Below are 21,523 nucleotides of genomic sequence, written 5' to 3' on the forward strand. Positions count from 1 at the left end.
CCCTGTGCCCAACTTGGAGCAGCACAGGCGGGAGGATGGAGAGCCGGGTCTGGGAGAGAGATAAGGGAAGGTAGAGAGTGTTTTGGGAACTGAGAGTGATATAGACCAGAGCCCTTGAAGACCAGAAAAGGGAAAGGAGCAGTCAGGGAGTTTGAGGCAGGATTTGTTTGTTTACAGACAGAAAGTATAATGGAGTTGTCTCATGTTGTGCTGTGGACGGTGGGCAGTTTATGTCTCAAATGTTTATTATGTTTTTGTCTTTGCCTAACCCTTTTTTTTTCTGCAGGTTATCAGATTGCCAGTGGGGAGAATTAGGATAGAAGAAGTTGAGCTTAGCCTGCAGGAAGAGTCCTATTCATTCACTGTGTGACAGCACACAAAAGATGGCACAATAAAGGATTTGGTATTAAGTAGCACTCCTTGCTGCTTCTTATTCAGCCCTCGGCCTCTGTTCATAACTCTAAAAAGCCTGTGCAAGACAGAGAACAAAACACTGCTGGCCCATTTTAGTACGTATGAAAAGAGTAACTTCCTCTAGAACTTGGCCCTTTATCAAACCCTTCTTTCCAACAACGGTAACAGTTGCTCGGTATTGCCTTAAATGTGTCAAAGCAAAGTACATGAATTTGATAAATGAATATGTCAGGTTAATAGAATTCTTCAGGGCCTTGCTTATGATACAGTAGAGAAAGGCATGTGGTAGTATTTGCTGAGAGGGCTGTTTTAACGAGCATACTGACTTTTTTAATGGTGTTCCAGACTGATTGAGAATAGATTCCAGCTTTACTCAAGAAGACAAGGTCCTTGTGGTCGGTATTACTGCATCCTCAAAGTCTTATGCTACTTGCAGAGATCTCTCTAAAGAGGGGCTATAGCCGGGCTTTGGGGGGGGGGGCAGGGGGGACATGGAGGTCATAGTTCATGGCAGAGTTCACCTTAGCGATCCACTGGTCACTCTTTGTGCTTGGAGTTGACAAATTTAGGCCACATGATGTGATTGTAGTCAGATCCTTTGTGTAAAATTAGATTCTGACCCTTTTTTGTCCTTCTTCATCTCGTCTGACACTATCTGCCACATTCAACACAAATATCCTTTGTAACAGCTGTGCTAGCCGCACCTAAACATTGCAGCCTGGACTCAAACATTGACACTTTATGGGGAATTTTGGGCCCTCTGCTAAACCTCCAGTTTTGCTGGGCAAATTAATTGTTTTCTCATTAGTGTGATTGCATTAGTTTGCATTCCTAACATCCCCCATTTCTGAGAAACCCCACGAATCACATGCTGTTTTTGTGTGAGGGGCAGACCAATGTTTATCATTAATGTCCAGTTCTCAGTCGAGCCTTGTCTGCCGCTCTAATGTGATAAAAGGAAGTTAGTCTAAGGCTTGCTAGATGTCTGGCTTTCAGCCCAAAACACAGACTCAATCAGAAGCTCAGAAACCACTTTAGGGGATTCACCCTGCTGTGCCTCTCCATAAAGACTGCACTCTAAACCCTGTACTGCTCTCTTCCTTCCAAGATATTGATCAAATTAACTAATTTTAAGCCATGCATCCTAGAAGATTGATCTTGTCGTCCCAGTCAGTATTTACATGCATGAGGGGGACAGAATATTAGAAACACCTTTTCAATATAATGCAGTCCATTGCGGCACCATTAACTATGACCGTAACATCACAATTAACATCTCTCTGACACAGTGTGAACAAAAACGGAACACAAGTTTCACATGATTTATTGCAGGGTCATACCTGATAAACTGGAAACTGGTGTATAAAAACAGAGTTTCTACACTCATCTGTGAAGTCGTTCTTAGGTCTCGAAAGACAGAAACTAAAGGCAGGCTATAAAAACCAGTCCAACGTGTGTCAAGTCCAGCTCAAGAAACCACTATGGGACTCGGCCACTTGTCTGTCCCTCTGTTTTGATTGACAAGGTCTGACCCTCGGTTGCCAGGCTTTCCCACGCACTGGTAATTGTTGGAGGCAGTCAGCTGAGGCCACCAGTCATCCGTGGACCGCCGCGAGACAAAAGGCAGGGGATGGAGAGAATACTGATCTGTAGGGAAGAGCTCATACTGACAGGAAACATGCACACATTTTATACAAGAAGAGCTGGCACATAAAGGTGGCTCTGTTCTGGTCCACGGTATTCTTGTCTTTGTGAAAGCTTGTTTTTGTTGAACAACTTTTGTGTATCTTTGCAAAATAATGTGTTTGCACAGAGACTATTTAGTATTTCACAATTTCTCATTTGTGGCTACCACATCTTGGTGTTTGGATTTTGGTATTCTTTAATGTTCTGAGTCAGAGGATTACAGATTAATTATCTGTCTTTATAAGAAACTTAAATCTACAGTAATCTTGCATCAGTCTTGGCAACACTAATGATGACACACTTTAGTACAGGTTGGTGCACTTTAGGGCTTTAGAACTTCACACTTTGCAGAAGCAAAGTGCCAGAAGACAGTTGATATTAAGCACTACCAGAAAAATTCACCTATTAGTCATATGGGGGCGCCCTCTCCTCTAGTTGACCTGCAAGCAGAAGTAAAGTGGCTTCTACAGAGACAACTAAAAAGGAAAAGCGCTCATGGGGAAAAAAATATGAAAAATATTGGCACTTTGATTTGATTTGAAGAACCAAATTTCTGGTATTTAGCCTTTTAATGTCTCTTGACAAAAGATTCTAACCTCACTTTTGAACTGCGAGTGAAAGTCTCAGTTTCCCTCTTTGAGGAAGGAGCTAACCTAGTTCATTTTAAAGAAAAGGAGGGGAAAACTGGACAGAGTTTGGAGTTGTGGAGTGCAGGCTTGTGTCCAGAATTAGGACCTAAGTGGCAGGGGCCTTCCCCTACACACCCTGTTAATTCATTTTCTCGCATCATCCTGAGAACAAGGCCATAGGAAGATCCCTCAAGTCTGAGTTGTAGAGTTTAGTCATCCTGTCTGTGATTCTTCAGCCCAGGGGACAAGCCTGGCTCACTACAAAGCTTTTAGTGTGCATTAGTATTCCCTGTTACTAAATGAGTAACCTCTTCTGTACACAGTCTTTTCCAGTTATACACTGTGTGCCTAAAATCTGTGCCTGGTTTTGTCTTTATATGACTCTATGTTTTTGCTGCCCTGTTCAGTTCAATGCTTTCTAGTGCATCATCATCACTTTGGATTTTAGGGCAGTACTTGTTGCTCCTCTTTGTCATGTTGTGGGTGGTCTCAGTCCATCCATTACTTCCTCGTCCAGGGAGAGGCGAAGTTCACACGAGACCCACATCCATTTGCTCTCTGCAGTGGGCAGCTTTTGCACTCATGTGTAAACCATAATCAGGCTGGCTTGAGAAAGATGTAACAGCAACTTAACCAGCCGCGGCGTTTCTGGCCTCCCTGTCCCTTGTAGCTTATTGTCATTGACACAATGACGTATTGCTTCAGGAATCCACTCTGCAGCCCTGTACTTAGCTTTCTACAGCACTCAGAAGTTGTAGTGCAAAAGTGCAGAAACACGGAGTGCTTTAGGTTAGATCTGTGGAGTTTTATCACCACTTTGCTACAGTTTAGGATAATCCTCATTCATATGGTACATCTTAAGGCTTTATGTGCAGCCTATTGTGACCTGAGACAATGACTGTATAGCAAAACTTATAGAACAGGAAGATACTTTTTACGCTGTGAGAGGGGAAATATGAGGAGACAGACAGGACCGTAGTTTTTTTGTGAGGAGATTGGTAGTGAGATGGCTAGACAGAGAAACAGGAGGGAGGGGACTGCTGTGAGAGGCCTGGGGTGATGTTTGAGGACATAGGGGGTCGTTGTGGTTTGTCTCGCTGTCAATCACCCACACTCTGATTTCCTTTGTTGTCTGTGAGCTCAATGCCCCTCAGCAACCTGTGGCTGTCCTTCCTCTTTGTGTTACAGTGTGGGAACTTTGCTGTGCTGGTGGATCTCCACGTTCTGCCCCTGGGCGGCCAAGAGGACACCAGCTGGTTTACTACGAACCACATCGAGGTACAGACACAGTGAGAAGGGCATGCGTGTGAATAAGTGTGCGAGTGAATATATGGCTTCTGTTCTGCTGGGGGCCTTTTCAAAAGAAAGCAACAGCGTGGAATCTAAAATGACTTTGAGCCCTCTGTCTTTTCTTCCTGGGGGTTTTCATTGTTGCAGAATGTTAACTGTTCCCATCTCTTCACCTAGCCACCTGTGGAGTTGCCTTGCTGGCCTTCCACTGGAAACCGTTACTGTCCTGTTGTTTGACTGTGCTCTAATCTTTACTTTGAAAGAGCAATCACAACCTACTATGTCTCAGTAGTTCAATAACATGTTGCCATTTTGAATTATCTTCATGTTGTTTATAGGATGTTACAACTCTGGTTCGAGATTCTGTGGACCAAAGGGTTAAGCAGTACACAGAGTCCCTCCACAATAGAAGACAGCCCAAACAGAAAAAGGAGCTGGCACCTGCTTCAGCCTTTGTTGTGAAAGGTAACACACCATCTTGTGACCCTCATTACACTGCAGTACAGCCAAATAGCCTGTGTTTATGATTTATTGCTTTACAACCCATTATTGTTCATATCATTGGCTTCTTTATGTGTTTACTTAGTGCATTTGTTTTAATCGTTTCACGATAATGAGCAAAAGTTCTATTTATATTGTTTTGATTTCACTGTTGCTCATTCCTCTGGAATTTAGTCATCTTTGTCTTCCCTTTCCTTGTCTTAGGTGTGTCTATCATCAACTATTGAATAAGTGAGAGGGTTTACTTTGGCTATGAACTCAAAACCATTATTTATTCACTTGGATCTCAGAGTGCGGAGATATGGCTCTGCGCATGGAGGTGGGCCATTTAGGTGGGAATGGAGTTGCAAAACATTCTAAAAAATATTTCATGGCTACCTTTTTTAGTTGAGTGTGGGTGGAAATTCAACAGAACTAGTTGGGACATGGTGGCTTTCTACGCCCAGGGTGTGACCTGTGGAGGCAAGAGCTGATAGGAGTTCTTATGTTGCACTGTTTAACTTGGCATGTCTCAGCCATATATGTACATGAAAACATAAATCCATTAAAATGGCTAATGTTTGTTACCCTTCTGTTTAGTATGGTGTTGGCACACCTGTGTTTATCTGTAGATGTAGTTAACCGGATGACAACAAAGACAGTTGCCCTGACACATACACAGTATACATACAACCATATACACACAGAGTGAGAAATATATAAATTATGTGTCAATGTGAATAAGCCAATTCAATTCATCCCTGTTTATCCAATGTGAGCACATTCCCCCAGCCACCCACACACATGCCTTTGAAGCACTGTAAGCCTAGCTTCAGAGGAACCCCCAGCTGCGTGTTGTAAGGCAGACAGGTTTGTCACAGGTAGCAGTTAAACTGGGCTCACTCAGCAGGGCAGGCCTGACTGTGAGAGTGGGATTACAGGGCAGTCGGCCCCATAAAGTTTGTCCTGTGGCTGTAGCTCTGCCTCTCACGCGACTCCCCACTAGTTTAGTCCTCTCCCCCACTAAAACTGTATATTCATTTGTGTGCACGCATCTGTGTGTGCGTTTGCTTTTGTAGAAGGGTGTACGTTACTCAACTTTTGGCATTTTGTTGGTATACAGGCAGTTAATATCTGTAGGTATACTGGTTAATGTGGATTTGCATGCATGTGTGCATGTATGGGAGCACACAGGCACTCTCACACACACACACACACACACACACACGTCAGAACCAGTGAGAATCAGAAGGAGCGACAGTGTGTTGGAGAGATATACTGTATCCTCCCCCTGGGCTAGGTGTGAACAGGCTGACAGTGTAAAGTTTCTGAAGAGCCTGACTCATATTCCCCATGACAGACTGAGGAGAGACAGACATCTCTAATGATGGAGATCACAGACTGAGGTTCCACACACACACACTTACGCGCACGCACTCACTCCACTGTGTGAACAAGGGGACTATCAGTATTTCAGCAGTGAAATATGCATGTAAAAATGATTAAGCTCCTTGCAGCTTTGCCAAGAAGAATGTAACCAGTGGAACATGACTCCATACCATATCGGAGAATTTTCCCCTCTCAGAACATGAAAAGGTACAGTGCCTCAAACAGGCCTGCACAGTTCATGTGCTCTAGTCCTATTATAGGTCTTAAGTGAGTGTAATGAGATTCTTGGTCTTTTCATTGTCCCATGCGCGGGAGGCGGCAGAACAGTAAAGGTGGAGACTGTGACTATGAGAAGTGAGCAGGCAGGCAGGAGCCAATAAAAGGGGAGGACAGACTATAGGCTTAGGGAGGGAAGCCCAGCAAACCTCAGGGCGGGTATTAAGTATAGGGGTCGTCTATTCTGCAGGCAGGTCAAACGCTAACCTGCTAATCTTCACAGGACTTTCAGACTGTCTGTAGCAGGGAGTGGAAGTTGGTTTTCTGCGTGTATCTGTTTGACCTATTTGCATCCATGTGTCTCTGTGTGCAGCATTATCTTATTTAAGAGCAGAATTAAGCTGGGTATCCTGGAGTGAGTCATGTGGATGTGCTGGAACATGTGCACATGTGTGTTGTTGCATATAGGAAAAGGTGTCGGGCGGGGCTGCACTGATGTCTGGGCCAAGAATAGGCAGATGGAGTGTGGTGCTATGTGTGGGATGGTGTGGGAGGGGGACTATGAGTCTTGTATGAGGCGGTGTTTGAGCTGGTGCCAGTGTGAAATCGCAGGGGCTTCCGCCAACAGACAGCAATAAGGACAGCGTAACAGCCTCAGCTGTTGGCACTTCAAATGAGCCATCAACAGCTTTTAACATTCCAAGGCCCTTCAGTGCAAGTGTTTGTATCTGAGTTATCTCTATGGGTTATTGTATTTATGTATGTGCTATATGCTGTGTTGGGTGTATATGTGTGAGTATAGCACCCAGTGAATATGTCAGAAAGGAGCTTATCCCATGTCTTCTGCCAACATAAATCCAAGCCATTTCTTCAAATCTCAGCTGCAGAGGCCAATTTCCAACTGTCAACCCCCACCATTCCCCTCATTTTCCTTTTTTTTTTTTACCCAGGCTACTTGAGACTTCATGATTAGCTCATAGTGATGTGATTTATTTATGTTTTTAGAGAGATGAACAGAGGGAACTTTTCCCACCAAACATTTTGGCTCTGGACAAGCGGAATGGACATGCTAGACTTTAGAAGCCCAGGGAAAGGGGAGTTTGGGAGAGGCCTCTCGCATTCTCCCTGGTAGACCGTGTTGAACACACCCACATTTCTCAGAGTAATTACAGATTGAAAATGAGTGGATAATAGGTTCTCTGTGCTTTGAGGAATACATTTTTGTCATTTGATATGATATTTGAGTGAGGAAACTGGTGGTTATTCTGTATGACAGTAAGAGTGTCACAGTTACCTTTGTGCAGATGCCACTGCTCTGTAGAAAACCTATTTATATCAGACATGGCACTCTTGGACAATACAGCTCGCTTGCTGTACAGACTCTCCAAGAGATTGTTTTCCGGGCTTCACCAACATACTTTCACTTTTTGCATCAGATTAGATTTTGTTTACCCACACTGTTGACTTATGTGCTATCTTGATTTTCACTGGGTCTAAGGTTAGCACCTCCAGGGGAAATTGATTTTGTAGTTTGTAATGGTGTATGTATTTGTGTGTATATGTCGAGTGTAAACTGAGAAGTCCCATTTTACACGGATTTAGTTAACATGCCATTTCAAACTGCCAAAGCTCATTACCAGATGTCTTTTGTCTACTATTAGTATTGATAGAGGCACATTGATCTCTCTATGTGAGGCAGAGCGCCTTTCTATAGGTTAGCCTTGTGTTTGAGAGTCTTCCTATCAGTGAGAAGAGGTAGAGTAGCCCTGGCAAAGCCTAGTGGTACCTTTTTAGCCCATGGCAGAACTGGGTCCCTCTTCCTCTCCCTGCACAGGTGCCAGGGCTTAGGGGGAGGGAACACCTGCCAGCCTGTTTCCCCATGGCCACAGCAGGCTGGAGAGGCATTTTCCCAGGCTCCCCAGATGAATGGTCACTAATAGCCGTGGGAGAGGGCTTTGCGAGTGCTGCACAGTGTACCACTGACTCCTCTTGGCAGCCCTATGAAGGGGGCTTAAGGCAGCCTGGCCACAGCCATTGCGGGAAAAGCACAAGTGTTGCTGGATAGCTTTACTGTTGGAGAATGTGTTTACGAATGACCATCTCCCTCCCAATGAAGAATGCGGAGGATGTGTAGACACTAAAAGGGAGACGGTTAACTTTTTGCCCTGCCCTGTCATAGATTTAACTTTGCTTGGCTTCTCTGGCCCTTTGAAGGCCTACAGCCCCACGCCGGAACAGTTATCAAATTAGGCGAAACCGTTCAGCCAAAATGTGAGCGAGCGAAGAAATGCACCAACATGTAAACCGTTACTTGTGTGTTGGATGTCCATTGTTGGGAGTATCAATACATGTCAACCATTCAGCCTTCTACTGTGACAGATCAAAGCAGTTCTCTGAAAACACACACAACCTGTCTTAACCAACCTTGTTTCTTCACGGTACAACCACAGCTATTACTATTTATATGAGTGGCTGCCATGTGAGGGACTGGTCTGTAAATAGAGAGGCATGCCTGTGGCAGAGTTACCTGCCCTGCTCTGTGTTACTGGGCGTGAGGCAGGCTGGGATTAAGGCTAGGGGGAAACGGAGACCTGTGACAGGAACAAAGGAATTCCAAGGCCCAGGCTGGAAACGGATCCCGATCAGAGTAGCCGCTCCAGCCAGCCTGCCCCTCTCCCCTCTCACCCTCCCTCCTCTGGCCCCTGCTGGGCAACCCCCCTCCCTCTGGTGCTTTGTGGTGTTGCTGTGGCTCTTTAAATCCCTCCTGTAAGCCCCCGGCCTTACTCAGCAGCAATGCATAGGACAGTCTGACTCCACTGTTACACACCCCCCCCCCCCCCCACAGTATTGCACACAAACATACACATACTTTTTTCCTTTCCTGTCTTTTGCATTTTTACACGTTCCTTTCCTTTCCTCTCCACTCCACACCTCTCTTCTCATCTCCTTTCTTCTCCTCTCCTCTCTTCTCCTCTCTCCTCCTCTCCTCTCCTCTCCTCTCACCACTACTCTTCCATGCTCCTCTAATGTCTGCACTTTATGTTTTCTCACTTTCTCCTCTTTTCCCTCTCCGCAGGGTCATCTGCAGTCTCTTAGGACACAACCGCAATCCCTGCCATAGCTGTCACACCACACTCTTTTCCCATATAATTAGGGCCTGAGCCTAAGCACGGATCACATTCATGTGACTGTTCCCCTTTACCACAATCTGGTCTGGGAGACGGCACACACTCTCTTGAACTCATGCTAAGTGTTCAGCCTGACCAGAGCGCCTTGTTTCAGGAATTCATTTCAGAAGATCTTGTTGTTTTTCTCTGCACCATGCTTCACTTTGAGAGAAATGGGCCTGTGTCATGTGCTCTTGTTAGCTCTGTGGTTTTTCCTGTGGACAGGTGTCATGGTGGTGCAGTGTGCTAAATTTGCCTTGTGTTGCCAGGAAAGGCATTATGGCAGCAGCACAAAGTGCACTATAACACAATTTACTTGCAGACCATAGGGATTTTTGATCTTGTAAAGTTAGTGTATTATATTTATTTTAAAGTGACATTAAAATTTAGAACTTCAGTCTATTCAACAAAGAATTTTCTTCTTTTTGCTTTGGCCTTACCCATCTGTTATCCTTAGACCAAGAACCAGATGACAATTAAAAAAAAATTAATTTCAGTTCTGCTTATTGGTTCCTAAGTGCAATAACCCTTTATTATTGCAAACAAAGGCTACATATCTGCAAGGACGTGGCTATCTGCCAGGACCTGTTTATGTCATGGATCAGTGCAACAGCATGTCGATTTGTTTAGATATGAGCATGCATGGCTACACAACAAAAGTGAAAGATGGACCGCAGTAAAAAGTGTGACTACATGCTGTTTAATGTGCTTTAATGTGTTTAGTGTGACAAAAGTGTGGCTTCAGTTTATTAAAGAAAACGACAAGGCAAAGTGCAATGCATGTGGGAAGCTAATTAGCTGTAAGTCAGGTTACACATTAAATTTTGACATTTAAGGCAGCACGGCGTTGATCTGAAAGAATGTTCAGTGTTTGATGTTTTGTGGTCTTCTAGCCTGAGTGTGTCTTCAGCTAGTGCTAGCACCTCCAGTAGAACCAGGGATCCCTAGCCACGACACACCGTAACATACAATCTGTTTTTATGTATTGACTTTGCTTATTTGTTTGCAGCTAGGTGTTGTGCACTGAATGCACTTTAGTTCTAGCATTTTGCCCCTATTGCTCGGACCATTTCTAACACTGCTTTAGTATTTCATTACTTAGTATTTCATGTGGAACACACAGCAACCAGCCGCTATGTATTTTGCACTTTTCGTGTTTCATTGCAAGGATACACTAGCAAGGAAAAAAGAAGCACAATGTTCTTCTATAGCCCTATTTTTCTGGAGTGTTCTTAAGGGCCGTGGTGACTGACAGACATGATTAATTTATTTCAATTTCACTTCATGCTTTATAGAATGACAAAACTTGAGCTGATTGCTACAATAGGAACCCTACTGCTACCCTTTTCAGTTCTTTTTCACAGAAGTGTGCGAATACCACAGCATCCACAAGAAAATATATGTACTGACTGGATCATACTTTTTTTATTCTATGTATTTACTTTGTAAATGTTCAGTTAAATAGACTTTGAATTTACTTATTTTAAACTGGCAATCGTTCAGAACCGGAATCAATCTATAAGCAGAATCGATAAAATTCAAACGGCACCCAACCATGTGTGTCATGGTTCATCTATTTGGATTTATAAACACAGGCTTGCAGATTTACAGACGACCAAGCAAGCAGGGAGTCTGCTTCCAATGAGACCTTGATCTGAGTTTTAAAGGGCCAGCACAGTGCATAACTCAAGTCCACAAACTGCTTTGCACAACATAAATGCAAAATAAGCAGTTTGCATCCTCCTTATTCTGAATGCTCTTTAATATAAACAGTGGCAGAACTTTGAGAGATTTGTGGCCTCGCAGGCTAATTAAGATATAATGATGATTGAATATGACATTTTGTATTGTGACTGCATTTCTCTCATCAGATTGTTTCTGAGAAATAGATTTTCTTCCCTTGATAATTGTTCTGTGCTCCAAAATGCTCCCCACCACTTTAGTCACATGCTGCATTATGGGTTGGCCTGAGCTACCATGCTGCGGCGTATTTTGTAACTGCGATGAAGGGGTCACCCAAATGTTAAATTGAACACTCATGTGCAAATATTGTTTCAGGTGGACGTTGTGCAGGATGATAAGGCACAGTGCTCTGCTACAGCCGTAGTTACAGTTACACACAGAGAGTGATGTCCTTCCAGGAAAGCCCCCACTTACATATGGGTAACTTCCTCATGCTCTCTCATCCTTCACCACTCCACCCCTCTCTCTCTCTCTAAGCCCCAACAGTCCACCCACACTTGAGGACAGAGGGAGGGGGTCCACATCAAAGCAGAGATGTCAAAAGAGCAGGATTCTCAGGCACTGATGTCTGACTGTCCTGCTGATCCAACTCCTGTTCATAAAGGGATTGCGTGGGAATTGCAGTTTTCCTGACATACAGTCATTACATTTACTGTACATGCACACTAGAAACACGGTTAATGGGAGAAATCAGGTTACGGGAAGAAATCGGAGAATGCGTTTACATGCACTGCAGTAACCAGGTTACTGTAAAACCTGCGTTTATATGCAGCTGGTGGGTAATCAGATTTCTCTCCTTCTCACTGCCATGTTTGTGAAGCAAGGCTGGCATAATTTAATTCTATTAATGATAAAAATGTTGCAGCCTGAAAAGTTTTTTCATTTTTTGACGGGGACATTTAAACTGTCTTGGAGCCCCTTCTTTATTATATGCATATATAAATATGTTCACCCGTGGAAAATAAATTTGACTTATTTATTTCAGTTTAAATTATATTCAGACTTTGGTTTGAATTATTTTGCATATAAGGGTGCATCTCGACAAGTTATCGTCTTTCCTTCCATCCCTTAGCACTGCTGCTGCGTTGATAGTCTACTGAAAAGTCAGAAGTATTGTCATGCACATCTGCTCTTGTAAAAAATCCTGTTAGAAACCCAGTTAAGCATATACATAGCCAAGAAATCGGTTTCCTCCTACAGAAATTAAGCTGCGCTAATCAGATTTCTCTCAATAACTTAATTATGAAAGCGCGGTTTCATGTTTACATGACGTCAAAGAAATCAGGTTACTGCAAAACTCTTACTTAAGTGCACGGAAATGCACTGACACCCACTGATGTATTTCGTTAAAGGCCCTGGACTCACTGTGGTCAGGCTGATGCATGGCCAGAACTTGCAAGCTACCCCAGAAAATCCTCCATATCAGAGCAGAAATGCTTATGGATTCCTGCATGAGTCACAACAACATGGGCTGCCAGGAATGCGGATGGTGAGGAGAAGTAGGCTATGTTTTCTATGGCTGTTTTAATGATCTCCTCAGGATATGACTGAAGTTAATGAAGTCTGTTCCATGGGGGCTTACCTTTGACCCCGGTACGAATGCCTCTCACCCCTGTCTGTTCCATTTTACAGTCCCAGTCACTCTGGTTGCCTTTTGGTTTGTTGACTTTTCTTTCCTCTCATTGTTTTCCCAGGAAGCGGTGAAAGCTGCAGGGATGTGTGTGTGCATGTGTGTGTGTGTGCATGTGTGTATGTGTGTGTGTGTGTGACTCGAAAGTACAGTTTTCTAGCCTTGGCACCAGCCTTGTGGAGTCTGTGTCTTTTTTTTCTGCAGTTGTCCTGTGGTATATTACAAGATGTAGGAGTCTCTCCATACAAGCGGTTACGATATTATCTACCACATTTCTGAAAACATGGCGTGCTGGCTTGTTTACTGTTTGATTTGACCTGTCATAATATTGTTGTGCACTGGGTTTCAAAACAATTAAGCAAGACCATCTTCTCTTGAAGGAAGTACAAATGAAACCCTTTAAAGTTTCTGCTCTGCAGATTTGTGTATTGCACCACTGTGGGCCACAGTTGCCACAGAAAGGGGCCACTCATTCCCAGAGGAGGCACCAGCAAACTGTTTGTGAGAGAGAAACATGAATGTAAGCTTAGCACGAGAGAACCCGGGCAGAGGGCCAAGAGCAACTCTGCGCTGTGCAGGACGTTATAAAGTTGGAGCAACAGCTGATGTCTCGGGCCATGCCGTTTCACTGGTTCCCAACTCTGTGTCCAGACGTCCCTGTCAAGCTTGCCCTGGGAATTGGCAAGCTCAACCCACCAGGGAAAGCAATGAGAATAGTTGTAGAGCTAGACATGAGGCTAAAGAGTCTAACGGACTAAATCAAAGCTTCTAAAAACATAGAAGGCCTTGAATGTGCAATGAAAGATGCTTGCTTCCTGGTCCGTCCTGGACCCAGAATGGGCAGAAACAACAAAACAGAGATACAGATCTGCATTCCTCTCCGGTTAGACATCCAGAACGGGCAATAGATGACCAATGGTTTGCTATTTAAAGAATAACAGAATATCAAATTTTTTTCCTATAAAGGAATGTTGCTATTGTTAACTACAAACACATACAACATACCATACAGAGTGTTTATGCAATTTCCCTTTGGGATTTATAAAGTATTCTATCTATTTAGATCTTGTTGGCTTATCTAGTATTATTACATACTTTGTGTGCATCCAGTATTAAAGGGGCAGACTTACAGAGACCCCAACTCTAGAGACAATTTAGTGAGGGAGGGACTACAACAGCATCTAACATTAACATGTGTGCCTTGCAAAGATGTCCGTCTCGTATATATATTACCACAGTCCATAGGAATTTGGACCGTGACTCATGTTTTGTTTAGTCTCTGTAATCATATTTGAAATGAAAAATGACTTGAAGGTTAAAGTACCAACTTACAGCTTTAAATTGAGTTTAAATCCACATCAGATGAACTGTGTAGGAATTGTAGCTGCTTTATACATAGTCTCTCTCAGTTTTAGGAGATCAAACTTATTTCATAATTGGCTGCTCCAATGTGTCTTGAATAGGTGTGTTTCATTTCATTGTTTATGCACACAGGTCTTGATTCATTTTGGAGTCTGTTGTTGCTGCTGCTGCTGCAGGACAATGATCCTAAACTTACAGCCAAACAACCATGGGGTTTTTTAGGGCTTAACAGAGGAATGTTTTTGAGTGGCCATGTTAATCACCTGACCTCAGTCCAACTTTAGCATGTGTTTCACTTGTTGAAGCTCAGATTTAAGCCCCACAAGCCCCCTAAACAACCACAACCTGAGGAGGGCTGCATTAGAGGCCTGGGTGACCGCCATGTTGATGGCTAATACACTTCAGGCAGCCATTGACTGCAAAGGATTTGAAACCAAAATACTAAACATTTTACTTTATGGAGCCTTGTGGTAGTTCTGGCAGGCACTGAAGTCATTGTATAGTCACATACTGTACCTCCTGGATTAGCATTTAGTTGTTCATGAATTTTGAATGTTTCATTTAAAGTCAGACTAAAATTAAATTGCCTTTTTTTTGGGTCCACAACAGCATACATCTACTCACTTGTCCTATGTTCTCCTATGAGAAAAATCTGAAACCAAAAGGGAGATATTTATATTTTAAATTCTTTGATTTCATGATTGTGCCTGCTGGCATCCTGCTATACAACACAAGAGCCACAGACACTGAACAATAACCCACATTAGCTTTCCTGCTGAAGTCTCCGTTTTATCTAACTCACAAACATGAACACACGTCTTATCCTGCACCTTTAGCTTGTTGGACAAGCCACCAAACAAACATTTACTGGGGAAAAGTGCACCGCTTACATCATTTAGCATGCTAGTTAGGTAATTAGTTCAGCTGCAGCCCCACTAAACAGCATGTAAACATACCTGGAAATGTCACAAATGTTAGATGCTGGTTTGGTCATTGCTCTTCAAAATCCCTGTTAGCAACACACTGTTTGTCCATGACTTGTAGCTACAGCTGTTTGTTTACTTCCACTCTGTACAGTGTAACGCTGAGAGCCTGTCAGCTAATATTAATCAAACAAGATTTTAATATTTTATGTGTTCATGGTCATCAAATGTTGTGTGTCTCAGGCTCTGTCAGGGGGGGGTTTGAGCTCAAGGACAGTATGTGTCAAGCTTGCCAAGATTTGTTCCAGGGCATCACATGAGCAGAGACACATAACCATAATAAAATGCATATGGTTGAAATAAATGGTTAAAACCTTGATGTGACTGTCCTGGCTGAAATGTCAGTTTATGTATATTTGTTCAATTGCATAGGTTCTCTAAAATTGGGACACTATACTGTACATAAAAATGGCTACAATTTCTAAACTATTCAAACATGTACACAACCTTTAAATTAAAGCTGAAAGTTGGAAATTTGCCCTCAGTCATTGTTTTCTTGCAAATCTAATGTTGTGAGGTACAGATCCAATAAAACAAAAATTACAGACTGCTGTATATGAGAGTTATAGGGCTACCTGAGCCTTGGATTAAAAAAAACAAGTTGTAAAATGATTCCTATAAATTCCCACCTAAAGCTGTCACATGGCCCCTCTCTATGACCCTCGATTCATGATGATGTTTTCTCAATCCTAGTGTGCAGGTCCTAGAGCCCTAATGGTTTTTCTATCCTCACAGTTAGGCAAATGCTTTGAGTTGGTATCCCATATACAGTATGCGATTTATATCAACCGATTAGATGGCTAGAATGAAAAATAATTGGGACCAAAGAGCAAGAGTAATGATCACTGACGCTGACCCAAGAAAAGCTGGTAAGATGAGCTTCTTTCAACTCAGCTGCCCAAAGTCACATAAAAGGAAATCCCGATTCTTCAATGAATGCTAATTTCTGATAAATCTTCCCTCCTGCTGTCTACAAAGGTGTTACCAGAAATCTATTTTTTGTGCAGGTTAGAGATTGTTCTGTGTCTGAGAGTTTCTAATGTATGTTCACAAATCATGACTAAACTGCCTACACGTGAATTTTGCTGTAGGCTAAATTTCTCCTTAAGAGCTTTGGAGGAGCAGACACATTCCTATAGGAGCTAACCTGACAAGTGTTATAGCCTGTCACCTAAGTAATAATTTTACCCTTTTATCTTTGGAAAAATATTGATTGTAATTGCTCACTATCATAGTGGTAAACATCCATATTTCAAAAGCCTTAATAGCTTCATTTTAATTGGAGTTTGGAATGGTAAATATTTATCTTTAGATGACAGGCTGAACTTCGTTGAAACAGATTAGATTGACTGTTTCATTCAATCCTTCATTTATTTGTGTTTGCATATGAATTGTGCTCACTTATATACAGTATTTATCCTGGTGGTGAATTCAGACACAAGCAAAAAAGCAAAAAAAAAAAGAAAGCAGAGGTGGTGCCATTAATCACTGGCCGGTCGACTTAACCGTATACCTGTGACAGTTTTGTGGCAAACTGTCTCTGTAATTGCATGTCATTATCTAAAGAACTGTAAGACAGTTTCTTTTTGAAGACGATAAGTAGATGCTTTGAGCTGGAGCTGAGATGACATCAGCAAACAGAGAAAGGGGAAATGTTCACACTGGCGCCTGCACACTTGCGTGTGGGCCAGTGCTGTTAATATGCTGTCTGCTCTTTGTGTTATATGTTCATGCCAATGCACCATGTGGGAAATTATTCCCCCTTGTTGTTGGTCAACTTCTCGAGGAGACTTGTCCAAGTTTTTTTACGAAGTGTAGGGACTGCTTTTGTTGGTGAATGACTGTCAGTGTTTTTGCCGACGGGTAAAAACCTCCCCACTTCCAAATGTCAGCTTTTCAGAGACAAAGACAGCCTCGTTTTTAGCTTGATGACAGTGCACATTTGACATTATCCAGGGAGCTCTGAAAGAGCTCTGAGTGCAAGAGGTCAGAATTTTCTCAAACTATGGAGGACATGTAATCCTTTAATTGAAGTGAAAGTACTAAAGTCCCAAAGTTAGCTGTTAATTAGGTTTTCACACGGCAACTGTAATGTAAGATACAAATAAGAGTAGGCGGAATAGAAAGGTGGTGGTGACGTCAAGCAGGGTGTAGCTTTACAGTCAGCATGTAAAGAAAAGTATAAAAGTGGAGAGTCAGGTTAGATTGTGTGGATGTACCGAAGTATTAGCAGCCTCCGTCAGCTTCTCAGCACTGTTGTCTTGTTTACAAAGAACAACTGGATAGCGTGTTAGCCAGACCCTTGCTTTTAGTCAACAAATTCCTACCAGATTAGGCAACAGGCCACTGTTTCTGCCTAGCACATCTTACATACCATGACAAACATTCCATGACAAATAGAGCAGAGGCCCAGGACATGGTTTCTCTGCTCCTGCCAGACTGGGAGGTCAGTTAAATTACAACAGAATGAATAGGGTCTCTCTCCATTAATAGATTAGCTCGTTTGGGAGTATTCTGGGCCTCTGACTGAGCATAAGATTAAAGTTAGTGGGGAATTGAAGAGCAAGAGAATGCCATCCAGACTTGGTCTGCTGCATGTAGAGCTAACAGTACAACAGTGTGCTGAAAATGGGTATAACACTTTGCATTGAGGAAGTAGAGCTTCCAATTTCCTAGAAATTTAATGTCTTGTTCTGTATTCACTTTAAGTTAAATGTCATGGGTTTATTTCAGCAACCAGTAAGCCTAGCCTGCTTCTACTGTAGTAGGAGTGGTTGTGAAACTCATCATATGCAGGGCTTCATATTGGATCAAAACTATTTGCATAGTGTGTCCTTTGATTAAGCACTCATTGTCATGAACATTTGTCTGACCAGCAGAATGATTTGAATGCCAACTGAGGTTGTTTTGTGTCATGATGGTAAATTGAATAAAAGTTATCAGCGTATCAGGGAAGGACAACAATGCTAGCACGCATCCTTCCAGAAAGTCCCATCCAGAAGTAACTCGCTGGTCTCAGTAGTGGCACTTTTCCAGCCTTGGAAATGGTGCCATATATTTGTAAAATAGCTTTGTGTCTGGTTGCTCCTTTTTGCTGTTAATTGTAATTTTGTTTGTTTGTTTGTCTTTATAGGGAAAAACTTCAACCTAGTTGCCAATTTTCTGAAGCGCCACTCCAGCCTCAGATGTATTGTCAAGCAGCTCTATGGGGGTATGTAACCTACATGTTTTCAAGAATCAATTCCCAGTTAAATGAATCAGAAATAGACATCTCAATGACTCATACTCAGCCAAATTTCCCACAGAAACATCAAGTCATCTGTGCTCTGCATGTTGATTTTGCTCCCCCTCACTTGTTTTTATGTCCTGTCCCTACCTGCTTGGGGTGTTGTTGAGAACAGGCAGCCATTAAGTGTTTCCCTTGAGAGGCTACTGAGAGTGGGAGAGAAAGATTGGAGGGCTGTCTATGGAGGGCAGTGAGGATCTATCTCCATGGCCCATCTAGTGCCTGTGACCCTTGGCCACCTTTTCATGGGACCAACATGGCTCTCTTCCTGTCAGTAAAGTTAATATCTGCTCCCTAGGGGCTTGGATGTTAAAGCAGCACTGACCTGCTGCAGACTGAGATGACTGCTTCTCTCAGCAGGTCCGTTACACATCAAATTAGACCCAGTCTCCTGGGGTCAAAGGTTGTGTAATTCAGTCCACTGTGTTAGCAGTACATAGTGGTCATGTGAAAATGTCCAATAGTTATAAAACAGATGTTTAAAAACACAAACATCTGTTATTCTGGCTAATTACATATTGAAAAATAGCAAGTTTTGTCATGGCAATCGTTTAATTTGAAGCTGGTTCAATAGGAAGAACTGATGTAATATCCAAATCCTCTTTGAAGCTTGAATTTGTTCTGTAAATTTCATTGCAATCTTTCAATAAGATTTTTTTTAATCTTTAAAGTGTACTACTGAATTTTTTGGAGAATTAATCTTCAAAGGCCATGAACATCCACAGTAAACTCCACTTATCCTCTAAAGTGTTGTTTGATCAACTGACCTACTGACTGACATAGTCCTCCTTAGTCGTGTTAGAACCTCAACACAGAGCATAAACAAAATATGCTTACACTAATGCAGGATGTGGTAGAAGTTCTCTGCCTGCTTAACATGTGTGTGCACTGGCTTCCCAGGAACTAGTTTATGTTTATAAACCACTAATCCACACAAGTGAAGCAAAACCAATGTATTTAGAAATGGCCACTAAGGAGGAATATGAGTTTTTATGTACTAAATTCACCACTGCTGCAAAAAGAGACATTTGAACAGAAGATGGCAGAGTTAGAGTTGTGTAACAAATTTTGGATTTGCTTTACAGGTTCTTCACATATTGTAGGTTATGTAACAGGCAGTAGGTCAGACATTGGCTGTCCAGTTGAGATGGTATAATGAGTTTGTGTCATCTGTAAAAATACTAAAGGACAATTAGATTTATTTTAATAGTACAATAAATAATATAATGAATGCAATAGTATTGTTGTTGTCTGTGGTCTTTTTCTCTGAAGCTGATGTAAATGTAATATTACTGATATTACTCCCAAGAGCCACTGTTAATATAAACTTTCCTAATATTTCATGTAGTTTACGTGGTTCATAAAGCTTAGCAATTATGTGTACACTGCCATTTTCTACTTGGTTTGAGGGATAATAAATACTTGGTGTTTGTAAATGTCCTTACAAGCTTCCACCACAATTCCCACTGTCTGACTTTGACTCATAATTAGAGGTGAGCCCACGTTATTAACTCACATGGTCTGTATTGTTTCTTTGCCTGCTTTCAGATTTGCGTGTGTTTCCTGAGCGCTATGTTGTGTGTGTAAGCTGTCCAGAGGATGCCTCAGCGCACCATGGAAACCCGAGCCTGGCCGCGGTGAGAACTGTTTATACTCCTCTATTTCCTCTTCCAGTCGCCTGGCAAAAAATCCTGCAAGGGTCTGTGTGTTATTATAGAGATGTGTTGCCAAATTGTGCTCTCGCTTTATATATGCTGAGCCTCTTCACGTGGGGGATGTGGGGCTCTGAACCTGCAGGGGCTGTGAGGAGACGTACTGAGGGGGAACGAGATGGGGACCAAAGCTGCAGAGCCACCCTGTCTTTAAAAAGTTCCACATCGGTTCGGTTCCACATCGTGCCAATTCAACCCAGCTGTACAGTTTAATTCATTTTCGTCAAAGTCAGACATGGGGTTGTTGAAAACCTCAACATTATCGGGTAGTCAAAAAATGAAGCCAAAATGAATTTTGCACATTTCAACATTTCCTGAGAAAGTTTATATGTGTCTAGAATTTTCTCAAACTTTTGATCTGTTGTGGAAAATTGTGGCAGAGAACATTATTTTTTATCTTTGTGGGACTTGAGTCCATGTTGACATTGTAAGAACATCTGATGTAAATATCAAGATTTCCTTCTACCTCTTACCACCTTGCTCATAGTGTAAACACTTAATATTCAAAATCTTAATATCCATTATGAAGCATTTTATTCATGGTACACTGTAAAGGTTACTGGAACTATAGCAACACTCTGTCTGTTACACATACATTGTTTTGGTCTTAAGGGAGAATTCAGTTAACATGATTGCCCGCAGTGAGATATCATGTGCCCTGATTGATTAGACTCAGATAAAGTTGGTTAAAGTGGGTATTTCCCTGTAAGACTCCATGCTATATGTATCATGTTGCACTCTTGCCCATGTCATAAGCCCTACTACTGCAGTTCTTTCTTGTCCATTCATATTGCAGGCAACTATCCGTTGGCCTGTGCTCATTTGATCCCAAACTCCCCAGAGTATTCTGGGAAATCGTGGTGGAGCCTCTCACCTTGGCACTCACATCAAGGACAGACATCTCTCCCATCACATCCCATGATCAGTGGCCCGCTGTTTTTCTATGTGCTTTTTGCTATTGTTTCCCTTTGAAACGTCTCTGCACTCTCCACAGTTTGGCTTCCAATGAAAGCAGCGATTGTAATATTTTTAGTGGAGCAACACAGTCGTCAGTGAAAAGTTCAGATTGTGTAACCAATTTTCCAGTTCAAGGAGGCATTGCTGTCGATTGCGTTCCTCTCCTCAGGATGTGGTTCTCTGGGCTCATACAGTACAAGCAGAGGGAATTGGAGGGTGGGAGTCTTGTGGTAGAGCTCTCACTAGCCCAACCTCAAGCGTGGTTTGCTAGGGAAAGATACCAGACAGCAAGGCTGAAGTTTTTCACATGACAAAAACAATTATTTGTTTACGTCCTTTGCTCTGTTCTAATTTGTCAGAGTTTTTGGAATTTCGACATTGCCAAGAAAGTTGAAAATTTACATGAAAAAAGTTTACACAGTGAGTCACAACTGATGTAAGGCATCGTAATGTTGCTGTCTAAAAATAATGAGACCTTTGGAGTTCTATGTCAAAGTTAGTCATATGTTTAAGAGGGGGTCTTTTATCCCGCAACTTTTGACAGCATGAGCTCTGCTGGTCCCAAAAAAATGCCACGTT

At 42.4% G+C, this 21,523-nt stretch overlaps 1 protein-coding gene across 5 annotated transcripts in view; it reads left to right on the forward strand.

Annotated features, from left to right (window-relative positions):
* The window catches only part of LOC122997050 (SLX4 interacting protein), a 36,369-nt gene that overhangs the window by 4,556 nt on the left and 10,290 nt on the right, over nt 1-21,523 (forward strand). For 3 of the 5 annotated variants that reach the window (XM_044372966.1, XM_044372965.1, XM_044372967.1), the window contains exons 3-6: nt 3,918-4,007; nt 4,358-4,484; nt 18,123-18,200; nt 19,824-19,912. In XM_044372966.1, the coding sequence (XP_044228901.1) occupies nt 3,918-4,007; nt 4,358-4,484; nt 18,123-18,200; nt 19,824-19,912 (384 nt within the window). Of the gene's footprint in view, nt 1-3,917; nt 4,008-4,357; nt 4,485-18,120; nt 18,201-18,390; nt 18,546-19,823; nt 19,913-21,523 lie in introns of those variants that run through there. The other 2 variants (XM_044372968.1, XM_044372969.1) reach the window with 2 other exon arrangements.

Source organism: Thunnus albacares, chromosome 14, assembly GCF_914725855.1.
Source record: "Thunnus albacares chromosome 14, fThuAlb1.1, whole genome shotgun sequence".
Taxonomy (NCBI): Eukaryota; Metazoa; Chordata; class Actinopteri; order Scombriformes; family Scombridae; genus Thunnus; species Thunnus albacares.